General features: G+C 40.8%; 1 protein-coding gene across 1 annotated transcript in view; it reads right to left on the bottom strand.

Moving 5' to 3' along the window:
- The window catches only part of LOC100756612 (ADAMTS-like protein 3), a 297381-nt gene that overhangs the window by 171966 nt on the left and 101241 nt on the right, over positions 1 to 24174 (bottom strand). The window contains exons 5-6 of the mRNA XM_035441640.1: positions 8225 to 8270; positions 309 to 545 (exon numbers count right to left, since the gene is read on the bottom strand). Coding sequence (XP_035297531.1) covers positions 309 to 545; positions 8225 to 8270 — 283 coding nt within the window. The remainder of the gene's footprint in view (positions 1 to 308; positions 546 to 8224; positions 8271 to 24174) is intronic.

A 24174-nucleotide genomic window follows, 5' to 3' on the forward strand; every position in this document is an offset into this window, starting at 1 on the left:
AGGTCTGTTTGCATGTCCTGGTTGGAGAGTTCCTGATCCCAGAGAATAGTAAGGAGTCCTATATTTTGCTTCTGCACAGACAAAAGCCATACTACATTCAACAAGGCAAACACAATTAGAATGCCAGATATCCAGGGTTTTGAAAACCTTTCTCAGCGACCAGAACAGAGGGAGAAGTCTATCATTTCCCTCAAGCCCTCACATTCTCTACTGGGGAATACACTTACACTGAAATGTCAAAATCTCATTACTGAGAATGGACATGGCACAGCCCCAAATCAAGGAAACATGTGGCAGGTGTGGCTTACCTGGCAGATGCCACTTATGCACATATCCAGTGAGTCAGCATTGCAACGAGTTCCATCCAACACTTTCGGGGCCAGCTCCACTACCAAACTCTGTCCCTGAGCATGACACTTGAGTGCACATGGGGCAGCAGGGTCATTGTATAGTGGAATCCATTCATAATAATGGCCCTGGTACTGCACATCATTGTAGGCTGAGCACTGCTGGGCTCTGAAGTCTTCCGAATCTGCTGGGCAGTCCTGCAGGTAAACAGAAGGAACCCTGGGAACATGCACTTTAACCAGCCACAGGGTCAAGGGAAGGCTTAACCAGACCCCATCTGCCTCCACTGAGACTCACCTTAGCGCCTTATCCCAGCCCCCACAACACCCTGAGATTACAAACTGAAACTATATCTCTACATTGTTGAATTCCTCCGGAGTCTCTGCAATGCTGACCTACTCGGGATCATTTTATTAATCCTATCACTCTCCCATCCAGGTGTTCTCCCAGATAATTAAGGCATATGATGTGTAGGTGCTAATTTTACCCTGGTTTTGCCATCTCGTGGATAAACTTCCAAATGAATTGCAATATCCTTTTTTGCATCAAGGGGAACCAAGGGCCTTTGCATTTCCAAGGTGATTCAAAGTCTTTATAGGAACAGTATTAGTCCTGCCCTTCAGGAACCATTTCCGTGGAACCATTTGCTCCCATTTTAGCCCCAAACTGTTATATGCTTTTTTATTAAAGTATTTTAATTATATGCAATAATGGGTTTATTAAGATATTTTCATACATGTAAATGATACATTTTGATTCTATTTACCACCATGACCTTCCCTTGTCCTTTTCCTACTGACCCCTTCCCTTGCCCAATCAGCCGCCACTCTACTTTTATGTCTTATTTTGTGTTCCCCCAGACATCCCCACACCTACCCCTAGCAACTGTTAACTGCCTATAAATCCCCAAGAAGGAGTGTAGTCTTGCCCAAACTTCTGTGTTTTGTGAGGATTGCTGGCTGTATTGCTGCCATTTAGTGCATCTGCTTTCTCTCTCATCTCCCATTGCTCTTCATTGGTACCAAACATCTGTCTTCCACAAGCTAGTGCAAAACTCTGTCTGTGACAAAAACAAATAAAACACAACACCCTAGAGCACCCTCAACTTAACAGTAAAAAGTACAAGTGTTGATGGCTTGGGGGAGGCCCTGCTATTAAATATGCATTCTTACTTCTAGATAGTTCCAAGGCAAGATGCTGGATGAGACAAATGTGCACTCACAGAAACTCTTTGTATTTATTTTATACTCTCCTTGTTATGAAGATAGTTAATGTTCATCCTAAGAACTTTGGAGGGAAGTTTCCATTAAAATGAATAAGCTACAAAGATTCCTATACTTAAATATTTATACAAATCTTGATTATTTCCTGAGGGTTTGTTCCTGGAAATATAATTTTCTGAGTCCAGTTGTACCCATATTTTATAGACAACATGAAATGGTCCACCAGAAAGCTATCACCATCTCGATGACCTACACAGGTTGTCTTTCTGGATCCTTCTTCCCCATTTGGATATTATAATTTTCTAATCAGACATGTATAATGGAATTTCATTGCTTTAAATTATATTTCCTTTGTATTATTTAGGCTTCATAGGTAGTCTTGTAATTTGCTTTTTTAGATCAAATCTTTGAAAATTTCTTGTTTTATGGCCTCTGTTCTGCCTTTGTATTATTTTTAGCAAATAATGCTACTACTTTTGTAGTGAAGGCATCAAATTTGGTCAGTTGTAGAAATCTTTTCACTATTTAATTTTGCTATGGGCGCCCTGTGAAGTCGAGAAGACTTGAATGTTTATGCAGCCTGCTCTGCTAACATTTCTTCAAGATTTCTTCCTTTTTAATGGGCTACAAATTCTTTTCTTACCCTGCCCTGAGGACAAATAAATATTAAATGTATTTGTCTAGTTCCTTTATAGGTTGGCAATGGCATTTAACTCTTTTGAGTTTGGGTTTGGGGTTTCATGTGTCATTGCTGCTTTGGTTTTTTTCCATTTTATTTTTGAGATAGGGTCTCTGTAACCCAGACTAGCTACACTTACACTTTGAACTTGGAGTTGATCCTCTTTGCTTTGCCTCAGACATGCTTTTTGTTATAGGTAGAATTATTCAGATGAATACTGTGAGGTAAAAAATCTCACCCTATTTTTTCAAAAAAAAAATAATGACTATGTTTCAACATGCTTCTGAAATACAGTTTATTTCACTCACATCTCACATTTTCCCATATCAAACATGGGTTTTACTGTTACAATGAGACTAGTCCTCCTAATTCTAAATAGAGTGATTCTATCTTTCAGCAATCTACCATTATCTATTCTACATTCCAAACAGAAAAAAAAAAAACAATCCAGCCTTACTGGAATTGGATTGTGTTTGCCTAAACCATTGCAATCTTTGATAGGAGTACATATCACCATAAATTTTCTAGAGTCTAGCTTGGTCTGTGGGTCTGCAGTCAAATACCTGCCTCACGAGGTATCACTCTGAAGCCAGATCTGTATCATCAATTCCACTATAAACTTAGAGCTGCATAAAATGAGGTGTGTGCATGGACTTCTTAGAAAATGGAACTGTCTATCATCATCCATAAGTAACCCCCTAATAAATTCACTTAACCTATAAAGCTGAACTTGAATGAATCGTACTTTTGACTGTTGATGCCATCCCAGTGTAGGGACAGTTGTTCACCTTGCATTCCCCCACAATATGTTATGCAACAACTTGTGTGTGCTTTTGGTCTTTGTAAATGTCCTCAAATCCTTCGGAAATAGGGAATGAGGAGAGCATGCAAACGTCCCTATGGGGCTCATTTGTACTGTATTGGTGTAAAACTTTCCAAATTCCCACAGTATATTTGTTTTTGTTGCTTTAGCTAGATAAACTCTTATCTCAGGTCATGACAAATGATGCAAATCAAACCAAAGTAGACTGAAGTCAATAACTTTTCTCTTTAGAAATGGGGACTCTGTCTTCCAAGTGACCATAAGAAAGATGAATGACAAAGTGACATCATCTTCTTTCCCACAAGCCATGGTCAGTGTTTCCTTCAAATTCTTTGAAACTAAAGGAAAGTGTATATGAAAGCTTAGAACAGACACCTCCCCTTGCAGTGGGCTCATGGATGTGGCAAGTGCTCTTTAGGGGCTGAATGGTCTAGCTGGTTGACTGCTATCAGCCAATAAAGTTTTTTAAAAAAAGTAGTGAGTGCTAGTTAACATAAGTTTAGGATGTCTGCCTAAACTTAGTCCTTGCCAGAGGGTGGCCGAGTTTGTCATCCTTGACTATCCAGAGGCACATGTGGTCTACATCAGGTGGAACTTGCCCAGGAATTTGAAATTACACAAAAAGGAGGGGCAGAGATGAGAAGTCGCATGAATCTGGGGCCTGGCTGGCCCTTTCTTTTATGACATATGTGCCCAACAAATCCAGGCAGTTCCCATTATAAATGAAAAAGGATGAAATATGGAGGGAGAAGGAAAGATGGAAAGCTGTGCATTTCAGTAGAAGGAGAAAGTAGCCTGTGTTCCTCACTTTTGGGATTCAGGCTCTCAAGACCTGCTTCTGTTTAAATAACATTAAATATCACATATTTCTACTGAGGCACAGTATTTCATTGTATTCCTTTGGGTTCTCTAAGCATATGACCCAGGGCAAAGTTCATAAAGTATGTTTAGTAGACATGTGTTGAAGTATGTTCAGAAGACATGCATCTCAGAGGAAGGAAATTAGAAGCACTCTGGGCATTCAAGTTTTCTAGTGGTGACTGAACTATTTCATGGACACCACTTTCTAAGAAATGAAGGGGACATAGGCGACTTAGTTAATTGCTTTCCTTTACTTTATATTCATATAGCATCAACACTAAGCCTGCCCAGCCTGGCTTGGTTAAGCTCAGCTCAAGACACTGTAGGGATTTTTGTGTATTAAAATAGCCTAGTTTAGTCTCATAGTTGAAGACAGATAAGAGCGGGCACAGTTCCTACTTAAAAGATTAGTATTTATTTAGGGGTATGTGCATGTGTGTGTTTACAGAGGTCAGAGGGGGCTGTTGCAGCCCCTGGATCTTAGAGTTATAGAAAATTGTGAGCTTCTCAATATATGTTCTGAGAACCAAACTCCAGTCTTCTGAAAGAGCAGCAAGTAATCTCAACCACTGGGCCATCCAGCCCCAGGACATGGCTCTAATACAGAGCAGAAGCAACAGCAATGGAAAGAAAAAGAACACCTCCAAGAGAAACAGCTAATGAAAGACCGGTAGAAATTAGCCGTCGTGGGCTCTGTGGAGTGAAAGAAGGATCCTGCAAAGGCCATGTCAAATGTCACCTTTTCTGGAAGCCATCAGAAAGCCCACTGTGCAGGGCTAACTTGCTCATTAAAAATTTGCCCATGTTGTAAAAATGTTCCTGCCAAGTTGTGATACACTGCACATTTCCCTTTGCTTCTTCTAGCGTTGCCTTTAATCTCATAAACCCGGGACGAAGAAAACACAGAGAGTCAATGAATTCAGGTATTAAGGCTCCTGGCTGACCTACACGGCATCTTCTGAAAACTCACATTTGCTCTGATAGACTCCTGATAATTGTCTCCCAAGGCCTGGAGTCCAGGCCTGGCTGTAAGGATCTATGCTGAACACCAATGAAAGTTTGTATCTGAAGGCTGAAGTCACTTAGGAGTCACCAGACATGTTCTGCTCCCTAATCTTTCAGCACAAAGCCTCATCTCTTTTGAGAGGGAACCCAGGAGCTCCCAAAGCCATAACCTCATCTCTTGGAGAGAACACTGTGGAGTCTGCTGTTTACACTGTGAAGGTATGCTTCTGCCATGGTGCCTTCTGATTGGTTTAATAAAGTGCTGAAAAGTCAATAGCTAGGGAGGAAGGGGTTAGGCAGTACTTCTGAGGAGGAGGGGAACTCTGGGAAGAAAAGAGGCAGAGACACCAGGAGACACAGAAGAAGTTGGACATATAGCATAGAGCAGAGGTAACTGGGCCACACGGCAGAACATAGATTAAAGAAGCAGGTTAATTTGAGTTATAAGAGCTAGTTAAGAAAAAGCCCTAAACTAAGGCCAAGCTTTCAAAATTAATAAGTCTCCTTGTCATTATTTGTGAGCTAGTGACCCAAAGGAAAGTCCTACTACCGGAGTCTTCCTCTCCTGCCACCTGAAGCATGACTGGGACCCTGCACACAAGAGGAGGGAATTCTTCATCTGTGGGTTCTGAATGCATTTCCTATTGCCCTGCACTTCTGAACAAAAGACCATCTGTGTTTCCTTAGCCAGTGATGCTTGGTAAGCTTTTCCACGGTGGGAAGACTTCTGAAGCACATCTGGGGGATACCTTCCTCAAGCAGAGTCACAGAGGATGATGAAGAACCCACCTGAACAAGGAGCAGAATAAAGATGGGCACAGGACTTCATATCTCTGACTTGGCTTCAGTTGCTTATTATACATTTCCTTCCTTCCCTCTTTGCCTGACCTTGGTTCATTGAATACTCAGGTCTGTGCTGCTCACCCAGGGCTTGTCCTATAGCAATGGGCTCATGGTATTGCAAGCTACTCTGCTTTTTGTTCCAGCTGTCTCAAGCATCACTTCATTTCCTAACAAAGCTGAAGACACTGCTAAACTTCTTTCTAAGAGAACACCTGCATCTCTCTAATAAGAGTTCCCCAGAGCCCCTGTACTTCATCTCAAGCTCTGTTGTTTCAATTTGAGTATATTGTGCTAAAGAGGGAAATGTTTGGAATGAAAAAGAATGGTTGCTTTTATTAATTTCTCATGCTTGATGTGTGCACCAAGCTCATGTGCACACCAAAGAACAAGTGCACATGCATGTGTATGCACGTGGGAATGGTGGCCAGAGGACAACCTTGACTGTTGTCCTCAAGAATGCGACTCACCTCCTTTGAGACAGGGTCCCTCATTACCTTGGAGTTCACCAATTAGGCTAAGATGGCTGGCCAGTGAGTCCCAGGCTCCTCCTCTCTCTGCCTCCCCAGTGCTGGGATTGCAAGCCCACCCCCATGCCTGGAATTTTTACATGTGTTCTGGGGCTCAAACTCAGGTCCTCATGCTTGCAAGGTAAACTCTACCAACTGAACTACCACCCCAGCTTCTATTTTTCTTTTTATAATTGCAAAGCAAAATATTCTAATTCTTGTTGGTGTTGACTAGTGTAACAAACAGTAAGGCTTGTATAAATCCTTCCTTCTGAGTCACCTAGCCTCGTTGCAGCAATTCACATTTGGAATCTTCCTTTGAAGCTCTCAAAAATAAGTTTACCCCCTCAGCCTCAGTCTCTCTCCATGTGTCTGTGTGTCCATCCCTCAGCTTTAGTCTCTCTCCATGTGTCTGTGAGACCATCCCTCAGCCCCAGTCCCTCTCCATATGTCTGTGTGTCCATCCCTCAGCCTTAGTCTCTCTCCATGTGTCTGTGTGTCCATCCCTCAGCCTCAGTCCCTCTCCATGTGTCTGTGTGTCCATCCCTCGGCCTCAGTCTCTCTCCATGTGTCTGTGTGTCCATCCCTCAGCCCCAGTCCCTCTCCATGTGTCTGTGTGTCCATCCCTCAGCCTTAGTCTGTCTCCAAGAGTCTGTGAGACCATCCCTCAGCCCCAGTCCCTCTCCATATGTCTGTGTGTCCATCCCTCAGCCTTAGTCTCTCTCCATGTGTCTGTGTGTCCATCCCTCAGCCTCAGTCCCTCTCCATGTGTCTGTGTGTCCATCCCTCAGCCTTAGTCTCTCTCCATGTGTCTGTGAGACCATCCCTCAGCCCCAGTCCCTCTCCATATGTCTGTGTGTCCATCCCTCAGCCTTAGTCCTTCTTCATGTGTCTGTGTGTCCATCCCTCGGCCTCAGTCTCTCTCCATGTGCTGTGTGTCCATCCCTCAGCCCTAGTCCCTCTTCATTGTCTGTGTGTCCATCCCTCAGCCCCAGTCCCTCTTCATGTGTCTGTGTGTCCATCCTTCAGCGTCAGTCCCTCTTCATCTCTCTGAGTGTCTCCTGACATTTCGGAAGAGGCTGAGTGAGATACTGATGATGGGGAATGCTCTTCTGTATATACGTTTGTCTTATTGGTTGATGAATAAAACACTGATTTGCTAGGCAGGATGATAGGTAGGACTAGGAGACAAGAAGTATTCTGAGAAGTGTAGGCAGAGAGGAGTCATCATGAGATCCCAGGAATTGACATAGCTGGGCAGAAACTGACACTAGCTAACCATAGAGGTCTGGAGACTGTACAGATAGACAGGAAGTGACATAGCTGGGAAGAATCAGAATATAAACAGGGACAAACAGGAAATCAGTCTCTTCTCTGCAGAGATGTTGAGCAGTCATGATGTAGTAGGCAAAGGAGTTGCTGGTCTGGTAAGCCAAGACCACATGGAAATATGTAGATTATTAGAAATGGGTAAATAATTTAGTCAGAGCTAGCCGATAAGAAACCATAGCCAACGGTCAACAGATTCATAATTAATATAAGTCATTTTTGTTTATTTGGGGGCTCTGAGGCAGCTTCGAGAGAATCTTGTAACATACTGACACAAAAGTACTTGGAGCCTTAAAGGACCTTGAAGCTATTGTGTATATCACTTCTATGAATACAGGCACAATTGCATACTTACCAACTTCTATAATAAATGTGAAATGGCCTAGAAAGAGCACTGTGAATTGATTGTAGGGGAAGCTGTAGCCACTCCTTCTTAGGGGCTGGCTACAGCTTCCCCTACAAAGATACTTATAAACAAAGGCTGTCATCAACCAAACAAGTATTTAAAATTAGCAGAAAGGTTCTCAAGACACTATCAGTCCCATAGCACATTTTAGATACTATCTCTAAAACAGGGTTTAATTGGATTAAATATTCTTAGACTTACATGATTGCTGCATGTCTTGTATCTGATGTTCTGTCCTTCGCAGTTTCTAAAGGAGGAAGGAAACAATGGCTTTTATAGAGGTGGCATGCATTAAAATGATGCAAAGACAAGGTACCAGCTTCCTATAAAATTTTAGTAGTGTGTACTACTGCAAGGATTCTAAGTTTAAACTCTGAAGAAGCAAACTTCTAAGATCAGGGAACCAAAAGACATCTCAAGGAGGTGTGAATAGAGTGTGAATTCTTTAGTGAATGACATAATGAGCAACTGGCTTTTACCTTACCCTAGGATCTACCTAATCTCAGAAATCATGGTGTGTGTGTGTGTGTGTGTGTGTGTGTGTGTGTGTGTGTGTGTGTGTGTGTGTGTGTGTGTTGTGTTCTTTACATTATTTCTTCTGTAATGATTATTATTGGATCTGATACACTTCTTGTGTGTGTTTGTTGCATTTTTTGAGACAGGGTCTTGCCATTTAGCCCCAGGGTGGCCTAGAACTGGCTATGTGGCCCAGTCCATCCTCTAACTCACCAAGTATTGGAATTAGGGCTTGTGCCACCATGCCCAGATCCTGGGGATGCTCTTTTATTATTGATTATCTCTTCTTTTTCCTTTGCCATCTTTAAACTCACACTTCTACATTTACACTTCATGCCACCTTCACTTTATTTATTTATTTATTTATTTATTTATTTATTTATTTATTTATTCGTGGGCAGGGCTATATAGCCCTGGTTGGCTGTTAACCTTTGATGATCTTCCTGTCTCTGCCTCCCAGGTTCTGGGATTATAGTCATACATCACCATGTCCAGCTAGCCTTAAACTTTCTGTTCCCTTATGGCATGTACCCCTCCCTGGGAGGTAACATCCTTAGCTGTATTTAGAAGGCTTTGGGAAAACCACATTTTGGAGTAAAATAACAGAGTTATGGTTGCCTCCCAAAGCATGACCCCTAATGCTTCTAAATGCTTGACTCTGAAGACAGACTATGAACTCATTAGTTGCTCCTTCTGAACTTGTGGTTTAGAATGTTTTCTCACATTATGGTCATGGGTTGGCTAAATCTTCATATTCTGTGACTATATCCTCATCGTTTCACTTGTCATGAGTCTACTATTGAGGTTTGCTACAGTCTTCATGAGAGGACACCACATTTTAAAGATTCAAGAAGCACCAAGATGGGAAACTGGCAGAAAAACCATGCTGGGCTGGGAGACTACATTCTTCTGGGGAACCACAGATGCCTGGTGTAGAAGGCCATTCATGTGCCAGACTTGCATCACTTTCCTTTTCATGTGGATGACAGGGGAAAACAAACAACAGAGTGGAAGGGAGATTTCAATTACTCTGTTAACCTTAGGGAGGTGACTGCTAGATCAGGGAAGTGACATGCAAATGCTTTCTGGGTCCTGTCAACTTTTAACCCTAAAATGCTTTAGTCCACTTAGAATGTATTATTTACATGGACTGATAGCCCCTGATATTTTTCATTGGTTATTCATGTTCAAAAACATTTTTACTATAGTTTATTTTTATTTTACTCAATCAATTTTCTTAATTTCAAGGAGAAAGACAAATTAAAGGGAAATGGACCAATAGAAAATCTGGATTAATAGAAATACTGAGAAATAAACTCTTGGAGCACACAAGGAACAGAAATTTCTTTAAAAATGATTTAAAATTTCAGAAATATTTTTCACATGATTTTAATAATTATTTAATTTTACCTACTTAAAAAAAATTTTTTTTTTCAAATAGAAATTAAACTAAAAGAGAAGAAAAGAGCCAAGTTGTCTCATGGCTGTGTCTCAAGTCAGCTCCATAAGCTGCAAAGCCAAGGTCCACACCCAGCTGTCGCCCATCATATCCAGGAGTCACTTGTGTGAACATTGAACCCAAAACTCTAAACCTAAAAACCAAGTGCATCCCTCCCACAAATCCCACTTCAACGGCTTCAACATGACAACAGAAAACACGAATTTCATTCCAAGAATTCTCAAAACATAAATCACTGTGTTGGACTTTCTCCTTCATCCACAAATTCTGTGGTGAACTTACTGTGGACCAGGATGTAGATATAATGATACCAGGGCATTAGTGCTCAGTTTGCTTTATAAATCAGTATCCAGTCACCATTTTTAGCATTCTGTTTCACGTCCGCCTTCCTAACACACTCAGCCCATGGGCCGGTGGCGTCTATTGATGTGGCCTGCTTTTGGTTGCAATTTAGTCGGAAAATGAATGACTACATTATGAAGCAAGCATAAAATGAAATGCAAGTTATTTTAAAGTTAAGGACATGAGAGTCCTAATTCCCCAAGCAGGAACCTGCCAGCTTATTCTGGAAATAATTCCTTTGGCCCAAAGCAATCAAGCTGCAAAAAATATTACTTGTGTGTTTTTAATACAACTATAATTAGCATATGAAAGAGCTGATGGTTATCAGGAGTATATGAAAATTCAAGAGCACTGTTCCACAATTATGGATTCTCTGCCCATTACAACATTCATAGCACCATAGAACTGAAGATTTTTAAAGTCTAGATTTATGAATATCTAAAAAACATGTTGGTGTCACATGAGAATACATTGCAAACATTAATAAAATTTCCCCAGGGTTTATAGTACTATAATTTAATATTCACTTGGTGATATATTGACTCAAATACTAGTGTCATAAAGGCTCAGAAGCATATGTTTTGAAGAATAAAAATACATTAATTTTAAAATAGTAGTGAAGCTGGACCTGTGGTTCCTGTGGCTGGCACATGGCCAGAGGACCAAGTCACGAGTTTCTGCAGAAAAAAAAAAAAAAAAAAAAAAAAAAAAAAAAAAAAAAAAAAAAAAAAAGATGTTCCAGTTGGTGCATGGTTTGTAGTGCAAAAGAACTGACTGGAATATTTAAATGGGGTCAAGTTCCGAAATAACTCTTTTCATGGAAAAAGAGATACATGAAATGCCTGTGCTTCTCTCCTCTCTTTCCCTGAAGCCTTCATTTGAAGGAGCACACTGATAAGAGATGCCACTGGGGTGGGCTCTAAAAGCCTGGGGGTGGCTGTCTGTTTGACTTGGTATAGAATCACTCCCAACCTCCTCTTCCAAGAAAAACTGACCACAAGTGCTCAAGATTTATGAGATTTTAATTGGTCTCTGTGGCTCTTCAAAGAGAGCTGATAAGCCTTCCAAAGGAAGTGGGTTTCCTCCTTAAGGTCTCAGAGAACTCCAGAGATGCAGTGGGAGATCTTAATACAGGGCCCAGTCAAGAATGAATAAGGCCTATGAGGGACCAAAGGATGGGCAGTAAGATTGCTTGAATTCTTTAAAAATCCACTACCCTTCTCTCATATGAGTCCCATCCAGTTTGTGTGCAAGAAGATGGCATTACTGTCCCTTTGAGGGGTATGGAGCAGGTGGGTGTGTCTCAGGTTTGGCCTCATGCCTAGAGCCAATTGGAGTGAGGAAATAAACTGCCATCCATTTACCTACTGGAGACAGCAAAGAGCAAGCTGGTACCTTGTATACATTGCACATATGGAGTACATCATTTGGTACATATATGCAAACATTTTATACACACATATGCATACAAAGTTTAGGGTATTTTATAGGAACATATCCTTATTAAATCAGATGAATTTGGGGCTGGAGAGATAGCTCAGAGGTTAAGAGCACTGGCTGAGCTGCTCTTCCAGAGGTCCTGAGTTCAATTACTAGCATCCACATGGTGGCTCAGAACCATCTATAATGAGATCTGGTGCCCTCTTCTGGTATGCACACAGAACACTGTATATATAACAAATAAATAAAATCTTCAAAAAAGTCAGATGAATTCAGGGAGACAACAAATTTGGAGGTTCATAGGCTTCACAGCACATTTCAGAAATGGTAGGAAATTAATGTAAAAATAGACTCAGGTACACTAAATGGTTTTAAAATGTTTGTATGTGGATGTGTGGCACCTGTATATACACACATGTGCATGTGTGTATATACACAGGTGTGCCTCTGTGAATAAGCATGGGTGTACCAAAAATAGACAGGTGGACCAATGGAATGGAATCGAAGACCATGATATTAATCCACACACCTGTGACCACATGATTTTTACAAAGAAGCTAAAAGTATAGAATGGAAAAAAAGAAAACATCTTCAACAAATGGTTCTGGCATAACTGGATGCTGACATCTAGAAGATTGAAGATAGATCCATATCTATCACCATGCACAAAACTTAAGTCAAAATGGATCAAAGACCTCAACATAAATCCAGCCACATTGAACCTCTTAAAAAGGAAGTGAGATGTACCCTTGAATGCATTGGCAAAGGAGACCACTTCCTAAATACAACACCAGTAGCACAGACACTGAGATCAACAATTAATAAATGGGACCTTCTGAAACTGAGAAGCTTCTGTAAGGCAAATGACACAGTCAACAAGACAGAACAGCAGCCTACAGAATGGAAAAAGGTCAACCCCACATCTGACAGAGGGCTGATCTCCAAAATACACATTGACTCAAGAAACTAGTCACAAAAACAACAAATAACCCAATTTAAAATGGGGTACAGATCTAAATAGAGAATTCTCAAAGGAGGAATCTCAAATGGCTGACTGAAAGACATTTAAGGAATTGCTCAACATCCTTAGCCATCAGGGAAATGCAAATCAAAACAACTCTGAGATACCATCTTATACCTATCAGAATGGCTAAAATAAAAAAAAATAATAAAAAACACCAATGGCAGCTTATGCTGGAGAGGATGTGGAAAAAGGGGAACATTCCTCCATTGCTGGTGGGAATGCAAACTTGTACAGCCAGTTTGAATATCAGTATAGTGGTTTCTCGGGAAAATGGGAATCGATCTACTTCAAAACCCATCAATTCTACCCTTAGGCATATACCCAAAGGATGCACACACATACCATAAGGACATTTGTTCAACTATGTTCATAGCAGCATTATTTGTAATAGCCAGAACCTGGATGCACCTCAACTGAAGAATGGATAAAGAAAATGTGGTACATTTTTTAGACAATGGAGTACTACTCAGCAGAAAAAAAAAAAGAAAAAAAAACAATGACATCTTGAAATTTGCAGGCAAATGGATAGAACTAGAAGAAACTATCCTGAGTGAGGTAACCCAACACTGAAAGACAAACATGGCATGTACTCTCTCATAAATGGATATTAGACATAGAGTAAAGGATAACCAGCCTATAGTCCAGAGAAGCTAGGAAACAAGGAGAACCCTAAGAGAGACATACAAGACATACATTCTTTCCCTCAAGAAGGGAAAGAGACAAGATCTCCTGAGTAAATTGGGAGCATGGAGAGAAGGGGAAGGGTGAGGAGAACATGAGGGATCAGGAAAGTTGAGTTGGGAGAAGGACAGAGAAGGAGAGCAAGGAAAGTGATACCTTGATAGAGGGAACCATTATGGGCTTAACAAGAAACCTGGCACTAGGGAAATTTCCAGGAATCCACAAGGATGACCCAAACTAAAAATCTAAGCAATAGTGGAGAGGTTACCTTAAATGCCCTTCCCCTATAATGAGACTGATGACTACCTTAAATGCCATCATAGAGCCTTTACCCAGTAGCTGATGGAAGCAGAAGCAGCGATTCACAGCTAAGCACTGAGCTGAACTCCTAGAGTCCAGTTCTAGAGAGGGAGGAGTGATGAGCAAAGGGGTCAAGACCATGCTGGGGAAACACACAGAAACAGCTGACCTGAGCAAGTGGGAGATCATGGACTCCAGACTGACAGCTGTGGAACCTGCATAAGACTGAACGAGGTCCCCTGATTGTGGGTGTCAGATGCAGGGATTGGGCAGTCTATAGGGCCGCTGGCAGTAGAATCAATATTATCCCTAGTGCATGACCTGGCTTTTTGGAGCCCATTCCCTATGGAGGGATACTCTTTCAGCCTAGGTGCAGTGGGGAGAGCCTCAGTCCTGCCCCAAATGATATGACAGACTTTGATGATCCCCATGGGAGGCCTCACCCTCTCTGAGGAGTGGATGGGGGTGGGGAGATGGTGGGGGGAATGGGAGGATAGGAGGGAGAATGAACTGGAATTCATATGTAAAATAAGATTGTTTTGAATTTAAATAAAAATTAATAAGAAATAAGCATGGACGCACATATGGAAGCTCATGCTCATTTGCTCTTCCACCTTATTCATTGAGGCAGGGTCTCGCAACCCAGAGATCACTGATCTGGCCAGTCTCACTAGGCCAACTTGCTCTCAGGATCCTCTGCCTTTGCCTTAAGAAGCTAGAATTACAGGTGGGCTGCCATGCACCTCCCCCCCCCCAATATCTGCAGGCATTATGGAGATCTGGACTCCAGTCCTCAAATTTGTTTGGCAAGCATTTTAACCACTAAGCCATTTCAGAGCCCCTGGGCATTATTTTAGAGAGTCTTCATGTTCACAAATGTAATTCAACTCACGTCATGACACTATAGTAATCTAACTTGTAACTATTAATAAATGTCAATGTTTTCCTTATAATTTGGGCTTTTATAACTTTGCTAAAGAATTTTTTCACTCCCCAGAAAACATAATGGCATCTATCTACATTATTTCAAACTTTACATTCATAGATGGACTTTAAACCACCTGAAATTTATTCTTTATATGGATTAATATACTCTAATACTTTCCCATTGAATATTGTCCTTTCCATTTTAAAAGGTCTTACTATAATTTATTTATGGATTATTTTGATATGAATCAATCAACTTTCCTTAACACTGATGATCTCAGGTGATTCCAGTTTTAAAGGGCATCTATAGCTCTTCAGTGAAAAATGTCATCACCACAGGGTAGCCTGCAGTGTTTGTGGGAGGTACATCAGCATGAACTATGGGACACATCAGTACAGAATGTAGGACACACATCACTATAGAATGTGGGACACACATTAGCATGTCCTATGAGACACACATCAGCAGGGACTGAGGGACACACATGTTCTGACAGGCACTGTTGTTGGAATTCTTTCTGCCAATAGCTTTGGGGTACCAGCTTTTTTCAGTCCTCACATAGCACCCCAGGCCATGCCCTAAGGTCAGTACCCCAAAGCCGTTGTCAGCAAGAATTCCCACAAGGCACTGTAGATTGCTCTCTAAGGTGACACACCTTTTCCTCATTGCTGCTCAAGAGGTGAGGGTTGTTCTCATTTTTGCACATTTAGGCCAATAATTTGGCATTTTAAAACTTTATAAATTACCCCAATCTAGAGAACACAAGATGGCTCATCTCACCCTTTTTGTTGTTGGTGGTGATGGTAACATTAATATTTTCATTTGTTTTCAACAATGCAGCTTGCTCCTCTCAGTTTCTGGCTCATATTACTGTTCCTACTCATTTACTTTGGGCTTTGTTTCCTGGAGAGCAGATGTTATCTGAACATCTCAGATGCTAACTCACTAATCTTTATACTCATTGTTCGTTGTCAAGATTATTTCCCCCAAGAATTATTGGGCTTGAGTTTATCAATATTTTCCAAAAAAGTAGACTTTATATACTTGCTAAAAAAATTTTGCTGCCCAAAGATCATGACAGTATTCACTTATATTTTGTCAAGCTTTGTATTTTATAGGTATATATTAATCCACTGGGAATTTATTCTTTATATGGACCAACAGCTCTAACATATTTCCACTGGATTTTAACAGTCTAGCTATGTCCTGTGATTGGATGTCGGTCCTTTCTCTTCTGTTTTACAACAGTCCATTCTGCATGTACCAAGCTCTCATGTGTGCATATCTCTGATCATTTTGCCACTATGATCTATTTGTCCTCATTCAACTCATACTAAAAAGCAAAGTTCAGAATCTGGTAGCTGGAGAGAAGGCTGAGGTTAAGACTGCTTGCTGGTTTTGCTGGTTTGTTTTTGTCACCTTGACACACACACACAAAAAGAGGCACCTGGGAGGAAATAATCTCAACTGAGGAATTGATTCCATCAGTTGGACTTGTGGGCATGCCTGTGTGCCATTTTCTTAATTGTTGACTTATGTGGGAGGGCCCAGCCCACTGTGGGAAGGGCCACCCATGGGCAGGTGGTTCTGGGAAGTATACAAAAGGAAGCTGAATATGCGCCTGGAAACCAGCCAGTGAACAGTGGTCATATGGACTTTCTGCCTCTGCTCAGCCCTGATTTTCCTCAGCGGTGTACCATGACCTGGAAATGTAAGATGAAATAAACCCTAGGGTTTTATCACAGCAACAGACAAGTGAACTACTATACTGTTTTTTCCAGAGGACCTGAGTTTCATTCCCAGCCTCCACATCAGGTAGCACAGAACTGTAACGCCAGCTCCAGGGGATTGTATGTCATCTTCTGGCCTTCTTGGGCACCACGCCCATGTAGTACACAGTTACACTGACCCATGCACGCACATTTTAAAATTAAGTTTAGTGCCTGTTCATTTCCTGTTTGCAAATTAAGGATACACTGGCACTTTTATGATGCTGAGATTCCCTATTTATGATCATGTTTCATAAAGGTCTGACACATCCTTCATAGAAGTCATTGTAAAATATTTTGTAATTTCCTAAGAGTTCAAATGCTGTCTTTTAGAACGTTTATTTCTATCTTCTTCCACAGAATAAAAGCCCCATTATTTATGCATTAGTCTTGTCTAGAAATCTCCAGTGAATTCTGCAACTAATTCCATTGTTTGTGTATGGGTACTCTTGGATTTGCTATCTATTCGAGCTGTGAGTCATGAGAGTTACTTTTTCATTCCTAGTCCTTAAAAGGTGTATCTTCTTATCTCCCTACTTTGGCTACACTGACTTTTAAAAGCCCAAGCATAACACTGAATATAAACAATGACAGCAAGAAGTCTTCACACCTGTTACTAAAGACTATGTAGCTTTTATCTCATGATGAGGCATGTCTGGGTACATTCGGTGTGAATCTCTACTTCCAGGTTGCTAGACTTTGTTTGGGGGGATTCAATCTTCCATCAAACAAATCACTGTGTGACTTTCCTCCTTTACATATTGGAATTGCTCTTAACATCTTGCTGTTGTTAAATGTTTCCTCCTGGGTTCTGCACTTTAGGACTGCAAACTTGAGCTACAAGTGCTCTATTGGTAGGAATCCCTCTCCAGATCCCTCACCACTGCCAGGCCCACCAGGATCACTTTTTACGTTTGACATGTACTCATTGTACATGGTACTGGGTTCCAAAAGGACATTTTTATACAACTACATAATGTACTTTGAACATGTCCACCCCCTGTATTTCATACTCTCTCTTCTTCACCCATTACCCTCCTGTTTGTCTCCTTCATTTCCCTAGACAGATTTTTTTCATGTCATGTATGCGTACATGATTTATGTATCAGTGTAAAATCTAGAATACACACATGAGAGAAAACATATGACATTTGTCTTTCAAGTCTGACTTAATGCTATTAATAAGATAAACTCCAGTTGTATTCACATTCCTGAAAATGACATAATTTTGTTCTTTATGCATGAATAAAATTCCATCATATATATATATATATATATATATATATATATATATATATATATATATCACATTCCCCACTCCTCTGTTAACAAGTAGACTCCATAGCTTAGCCCTGGAGAATAACAAGGCTACCTTCATGCTAACTTTCCATTGCAAGCCTCCACAGTCTGTGGGCTGTGTGCATTCAGCTTAATACTGTACAAGATGTAGGTGGGCCAATATATGTGCACCTGAAACTCTTGGGAGAATAGAAGTACCCATGTTCTACAGTGAAAATTTTTCCCATTCATAATTAAGATCAACATATTTAAGTTCCTTAGGTTAGTATACAAAACTTGATGGGAAAATGAATGAACCACAAAGGTCCTTCCTTTAAGCTAGGGTTGCAGTTCCTAAGTTGTACCTCACATACTCTCAAGGCTCATATTTATGGTGGACTTAACCCTCTGTAAACTGGGTTCCCACATCCATCACCAGGACAGGCAGAAAACCGCCCATACACTCACTGTTGTGGCCTTCAGTTTTCCTGGTGGATCCCCCTTAATTTCCTACAATTTTAATTTTAAAAACATACCTGTCTAATTTACCTGGAGTTTCTGGAGAAGGTGGGTGGTCAAATGAAACTTAGAGTAAAATTATCTAGTGTTCACTCAGTCTTCTTAAGGGTGACATCTTAAAGTCTAGTACAGGGACACACCCAGGGTGCTGCCATTTGGACAGTTAATGTATAGGACACTTCTGTCATCACAGGGATCCTGTAAGCTTCCTTTGGCAAAGCTGTGTCCTCTCTCTCCCCTCTTATTCTACCATGTGAAAATAGCTAATCTGTTCTCCATTTATAAAAGTTCAATCATTTCAAGACTATCTCATGGGAAGGATGAAGCAGTACCTTGAACTTATTTTAAAAGGTACTTTGAATTCCCAGAGATTTGTCCAGGTTGTTCTGTGTATCAGTGTTTCATTTCTTTTAATCCTTCATTTGCCTTTAATCCCAGTACTCAGGAGGCAGAGCCAGGGGAATCTCTGTGAGTTTGAGGCCAGTCTAGTCTACAGAGTGAGTTCTAGGACAGCCAGAGCTACACAGAGAAATCCTGTCTTGAAAACCAAAAAGAAAAAAAAGAAACTACTCCTTTTCAGGGTGGCTAGACCAATTTACACCCCCACCACCAGTTATGAGCAATCTAGTTCTCCTGCATCCTTGGCAGATTTTCATATGTCAACATTTTCCTTCTATAGATGTTCTAATGAGTATGTGATGGTGTCTCATTTTAGTTTAGTTTACAATAGCCAGCCATTCTGAGCATCTCTTCATTATTTCTGTATCCACTTGCTCATCCTTCACTCATTTTCTGATTAGATTTTAAAGCTCATAGCCTGCTGTCAGGTGGCTGGCAAATCACTCCTGTCAATCATTTCATTTGTCCCTCTGCCAAAGCCACTCTCTTGATTACGCAGCTGTATGTCTTTATATGACGTAAGCTGATTGGCCTTACTCTGTTCTTCTTACTCCCCACTTTTTTCACCTACTCCAGGTCCTATGATTTTCTATCTAAATTTTAGAATAATCTCATCTCCATCTACAAAAAAATATTGTTCATATTTTAAGAGAAACACAGTTAAACCTTTACATCAACTTAGGAAAAACTGATATTTACCAAGTCTGGCAACTTGTGAGCAAACTATCTCTCTGTGTACTTATATCTTTCATTTTATCTCAAGATCTGTTTTATTTTATTTACTCATGTATGTGGGAGGGCGAACGTCTTCAGGAGCCAGAGAAGACATTGGATCTCCTGGAGTCTAAGTGACAGGCAATTGTGAGCCATTTGATGTGGGTGCCCGGAAATGAGTTTGAGGGCTCTGCAAAAGCAGCAGGTGCTCTTAACCACTGAGCCATCCCTTCACCCCAGCCCCATCTTTCATGTCTGTCATTAGTACTTTGTCATCCTCTATATGCTCAGATAGCTTTATACTTAAACTTGGGGGTGATTATTAGTGAAATTGTGTCTTAAATTTTAGTGATTGTCCATTTACAACTAGTAAGATAAATATCATGGATTTTTGTATGTTTATTCTGCATCCCAGGTCTTGCTAAAGTCACTTTTTAGTTGCATAAGTTATTTTATAAATTCCTTGAGATGTTCTATGTAGTCAGCAATGTCCTCTGCAAGCAAAGGTCCTTCTTTCTTTCTTTCCTTGCTTTATTGGCTATATGAGAGTGCAGCCTTGTCTGAGAGACAGAGGGAAGAGCTGCCTCCCTCCTGATGTTACGTGGGAAGCCAGGACTTCGCTGCTAAGTTTATGCTAGCTGCAGTTCTTGTTTTGTTTTTGTCTTTTGTTTTTTGTTTTGTTTTGTTTTGTTTTGTTTTTTTGGGGGGTTGGTTTTTCCAGACAGGGTTTCTCTGTGGCTTTGGAGGCTGTCCTGGAACTAGCTCTTGTAGACCAGGCTGTCATCAAACTCACAGAGATCCACCTGCTTCTGCCTCCCAATTTCTGGGATTAAAGGCATGCGCACCACAGCCCGGCGTAGCTGCAGGTCTTTTACCAAATTAAGGAAGCCCCTTTTTGCCCCCCTTTCCCCAAGAGTTCTCTGTAATAAATGTTGTGACTTTTGTCAAATGCTTTCTCTATATCGACTGATATGACCCTATGTATGTTTTCTTTAGTCTGTTAAAATTATGTTGACTGAATATTGACTGTTGATGACTACTAATTAACAGTGACTATTAATATTGACTTATAATGACTGTTAAAATTACATTGACTCAATTTTTAATATTGATCCATCCTTCCAACCCTGAACTAAACCCATCATGAATCCCAATTCTTTTATTGATTTTTGAACAGTAATTGATCAGATTTAATTTATAACTTTTACATTTATATTTATGGCCTATATTGGTCTATAGTTTTCTTTTGTATAGTCTTCTCTGGTTTTGGTATTAGTGTTACACTTGATTCACAAAAAGAATGTTAATATACTCTCTTTCATTTCTAGGAAAGCTTTCTACAAAATGTTGTAAATTCTTCTCTCAATGTCTTATAGACTTTGCCTGGATAGGAAAGAATATTAGATTCAAATTCAAATGCTGTAATAGGGGGTTATCTCAATTGTCTATTTTATACTAAAACTATCTCTTTGGCTTTGTAGACCAGTAAAAGTTAAGTTCTGATGCAGTAGCTGCGGATTGCTAGAAATGACTGTTTCTCCACAGAACTCACAAAAGGCTGTCTATGGTCAGTGGGCAGTAGTGAGTATGGAAAATCACAACTTGTCACGTGATAAGAATAAGTGACATCTGAAAGCTCAACCTTAGAGGGGACATCTGCATCAGCCCTTCCAGTGTGCAGGGAGCAATATAGAAGATGGAGTAGATAGAATACAAGAGGCAGAGGAAGGGGAGGAATGCTGCAGGATGCTGTCTTCCAGGGACAGCACGGACATTATACTACATTGACTCACAACTGCTGTAATTGTTTGACAAGACCTGCACAAGATTGAACCCGTCAACATACTGGGGGCGGGACTCATAGGCCCTAGCTACCCTGAGGATATATATCCAGTCAGTGGGTGCTGGAGAGGGGAAAACATCTTCATCAGTGGTACAGCCACTGGCAAGGTACCCAACTCTGTAAGCAACACTGATGACACTCATATGCCTTTACAAAATGTCATAATTAAACTCATCATTACATATAACTAATATATGAAAAAATAAGCATTAAAAACAAAGAGCAAGGACATCACAGCCCGAAATATTCATCCTCTAGCTTCCATCCCTTATTGCAGCAAAAGGCTGTGCTCTTTGAGGGATGATAACTAACACTAAAGTCCTCTGAAAAAGCCATATGGGAATCTCATATTGCAGACACTTCCTAAAATATAAAAGTGTATATGTGCTTATATTCATAAATGTATATACACACAAGTTTTAAAGGAGTTACCCTATATGGGGAGCAATGCCTCTCCCAGATGTCATAGGCTATCAAACAAAAAGCCTAATGCCAGATATACGTCTCCTCCCTTTGTGTTGTTGGTCACTGGGGGCCCATAAACTCCAAAACAATACAGACTGTGGTCATTGCTCTTAGTTACCCTCTAGAACTTTCTGGTAGGATCACCTGAGGTTGGGATGAAAAACTGGTAACTGATGGGAGGGATTGGAGAGGGAAGTGATTAAAACACATTGTACTCATGCATGAAATTCTCAAACAATGAAAAAAGATTGTGGGGCTGGAGAGTTGGCTCACTGGTTAAGAGAACCTGTTGTTCTTTCAGAGGATCAGAATTCAAATCCCAGTACCCAGCTCACTACCACCCATACCTCCTGCTCCAGGGGATCTGACCCTGTCTTCTATCCTCTGGGGGCATCTGCACACACACACACACACACACACACACACACACACACACACACACACACACACACACACAGGAAACAGCACTTTGGAAGGAACTGAGACCATGCAAGAAAAAGGGAACAGCCTGCAGATGTCTATCCTTACCCTGTAGATAAAACAGAATCTGGGAAAGAGCACCTCTTTTTCAATTCAAGGAATGAAAGGAGAGAGAGAGAGAGAGAGAGAGAGAGAGAGAGAGAGAGAGAGAGAGAGAGAGAGAGAGAGAGAGCGCAAATTTTCCAAGAAGCAATGAAGCAGAGAAAATGGACAAAAAGAGAAACATCTATAGGAATAGGGATTTTGGGCATAACAAGCCAATAAATAAATAAAAACAAAGAATTAGTCATGAAAGAAGGGACTTGACAGAATGCATTTTCTAGTGAAAGCCTCACACCAAGACACAGCGGCATTTCTATGTGTTTACAAAGGAGGGAAGAATGGAACTCAGTCTTTGGATTTCTTCAATCTGTCATTTGACATCATGAATTGGTGTGGTAATACCTTCTAATTTCTCAAGGGAAATAACATCTATACCATCATATACAGGGAGAAAATTTACCATTCCAGTTAAAAATAAAATAAAGACAGTTTTAGATGCCTGGGAATCTCTTGAAGAAGGATGTACTCCATAAAAATGTGAGTGATGGATGTTGGCACTGGGCCAGCACAAGAGTGGGTACAGAGAGACTCTAAGCAGCCCTACCCCAATGGCTGAAGTATTTGCTACTAGGAGATTCAGGCATGAAGGAGTCATTCCCTTCAATTTGATGCTCACTGGTGACCCCACCAGGCTCCAATATAAGTTCCAATCTGGTGATCACACAGATGGTCCTGCCTAACTAAACTCAAAAGTTTTGAATTTGGGAAAGGGAGTAGCAGGGAGGATGGGGGTTTGATATGGATGGAAGGGGATTAGAGCCAAGGGAAAGAACTTTGGAACATCACCTGAAGAGTTCATCATGTGTCCCTTACCGTTGGTTAATGTGTAAGTCACACCCAAGAAGCAGAAGGGTGGAGAGACCAGCTGCAGCAGCCTGTCAGTGAACTTTGAGAGTTTGTTCATTGTATTTGTGTGGGGGTTTCCTGTGCACCCTATAAAGAAAGAGCCAGCATGAAGTGTTCCTATGGGCCCACCAGGGCAGCACTGAGGGTAATATAGGTAAGTAAGCCAGGCATGTGCCTACCGTTCAAAGATTGAGGAAAAAGCCATATTACAAGACAAGGTGCACTGAATAGCAGTTATCAAGAGAACAGGAGACAAGAGAGCTCAAAGGAGTAGGGTCAGGGATGGGCAGTGGCTCAGAAAAATCCACCAATGTCCTCCTTGGAGCCAGACCTGCCAAGCCACAGAACACTGTCCCCTGCTCACAGCATTATGGGCCCTAGCTTCTGCCAGAACAGGAGCCAAGTGATACATTACTCATCTACACAGAGCCCACTTAGAATGAAGAAACCACAAACTCACACCCATCCTGAGATGCATCACATGGCAAGATTCATTTCCAAGCAAGACCAACATAATTTTAAATGAATCAAGAAGATATAAATAATGTAAATATTTTGGTTCTATGATGAGGGGATGAAAATTATCATCCATTAATATATCCTTTTCAATTCTGTTTAACAAGCACAAGTACAGGATATATTGTTTTAAGGATGACAATGGAACAAATACCTCTTCTTTGTCATTCTAGCTATCATTGATTTCAAATTATTCATACTCCTCTTATTTGGAGGTTACACAGAGACATCCAAGCTGCCCCTTCAGTTTTCAGGTTGGCCATTCTAGCCTCAGTGACTAACCAGCACTGGAGAGGAACTTTCCCTTAACCAAGGAAGTCACTGCCCTCCCCTTGTCCATGGCTATGTAGTCCTCTGACAAAGGTCTTTTTAGGATATATAGATCCTGATAAGATACACCATCATTCTTCTGTGTATCACAATGTATTTGGAGTAGTGGAACCTTGATTTCCCAAAAAAATAAAAGATGGATGTCAAGCATAGCTAGGCTAAGACTGGGTTCAGTTCTATATCCACTTAAATAAGCTGAT

The sequence above is a fragment of the Cricetulus griseus genome, chromosome 3 (assembly GCF_003668045.3).
Source record: "Cricetulus griseus strain 17A/GY chromosome 3, alternate assembly CriGri-PICRH-1.0, whole genome shotgun sequence".
Lineage (NCBI taxonomy): Eukaryota > Metazoa > Chordata > Mammalia > Rodentia > Cricetidae > Cricetulus > Cricetulus griseus.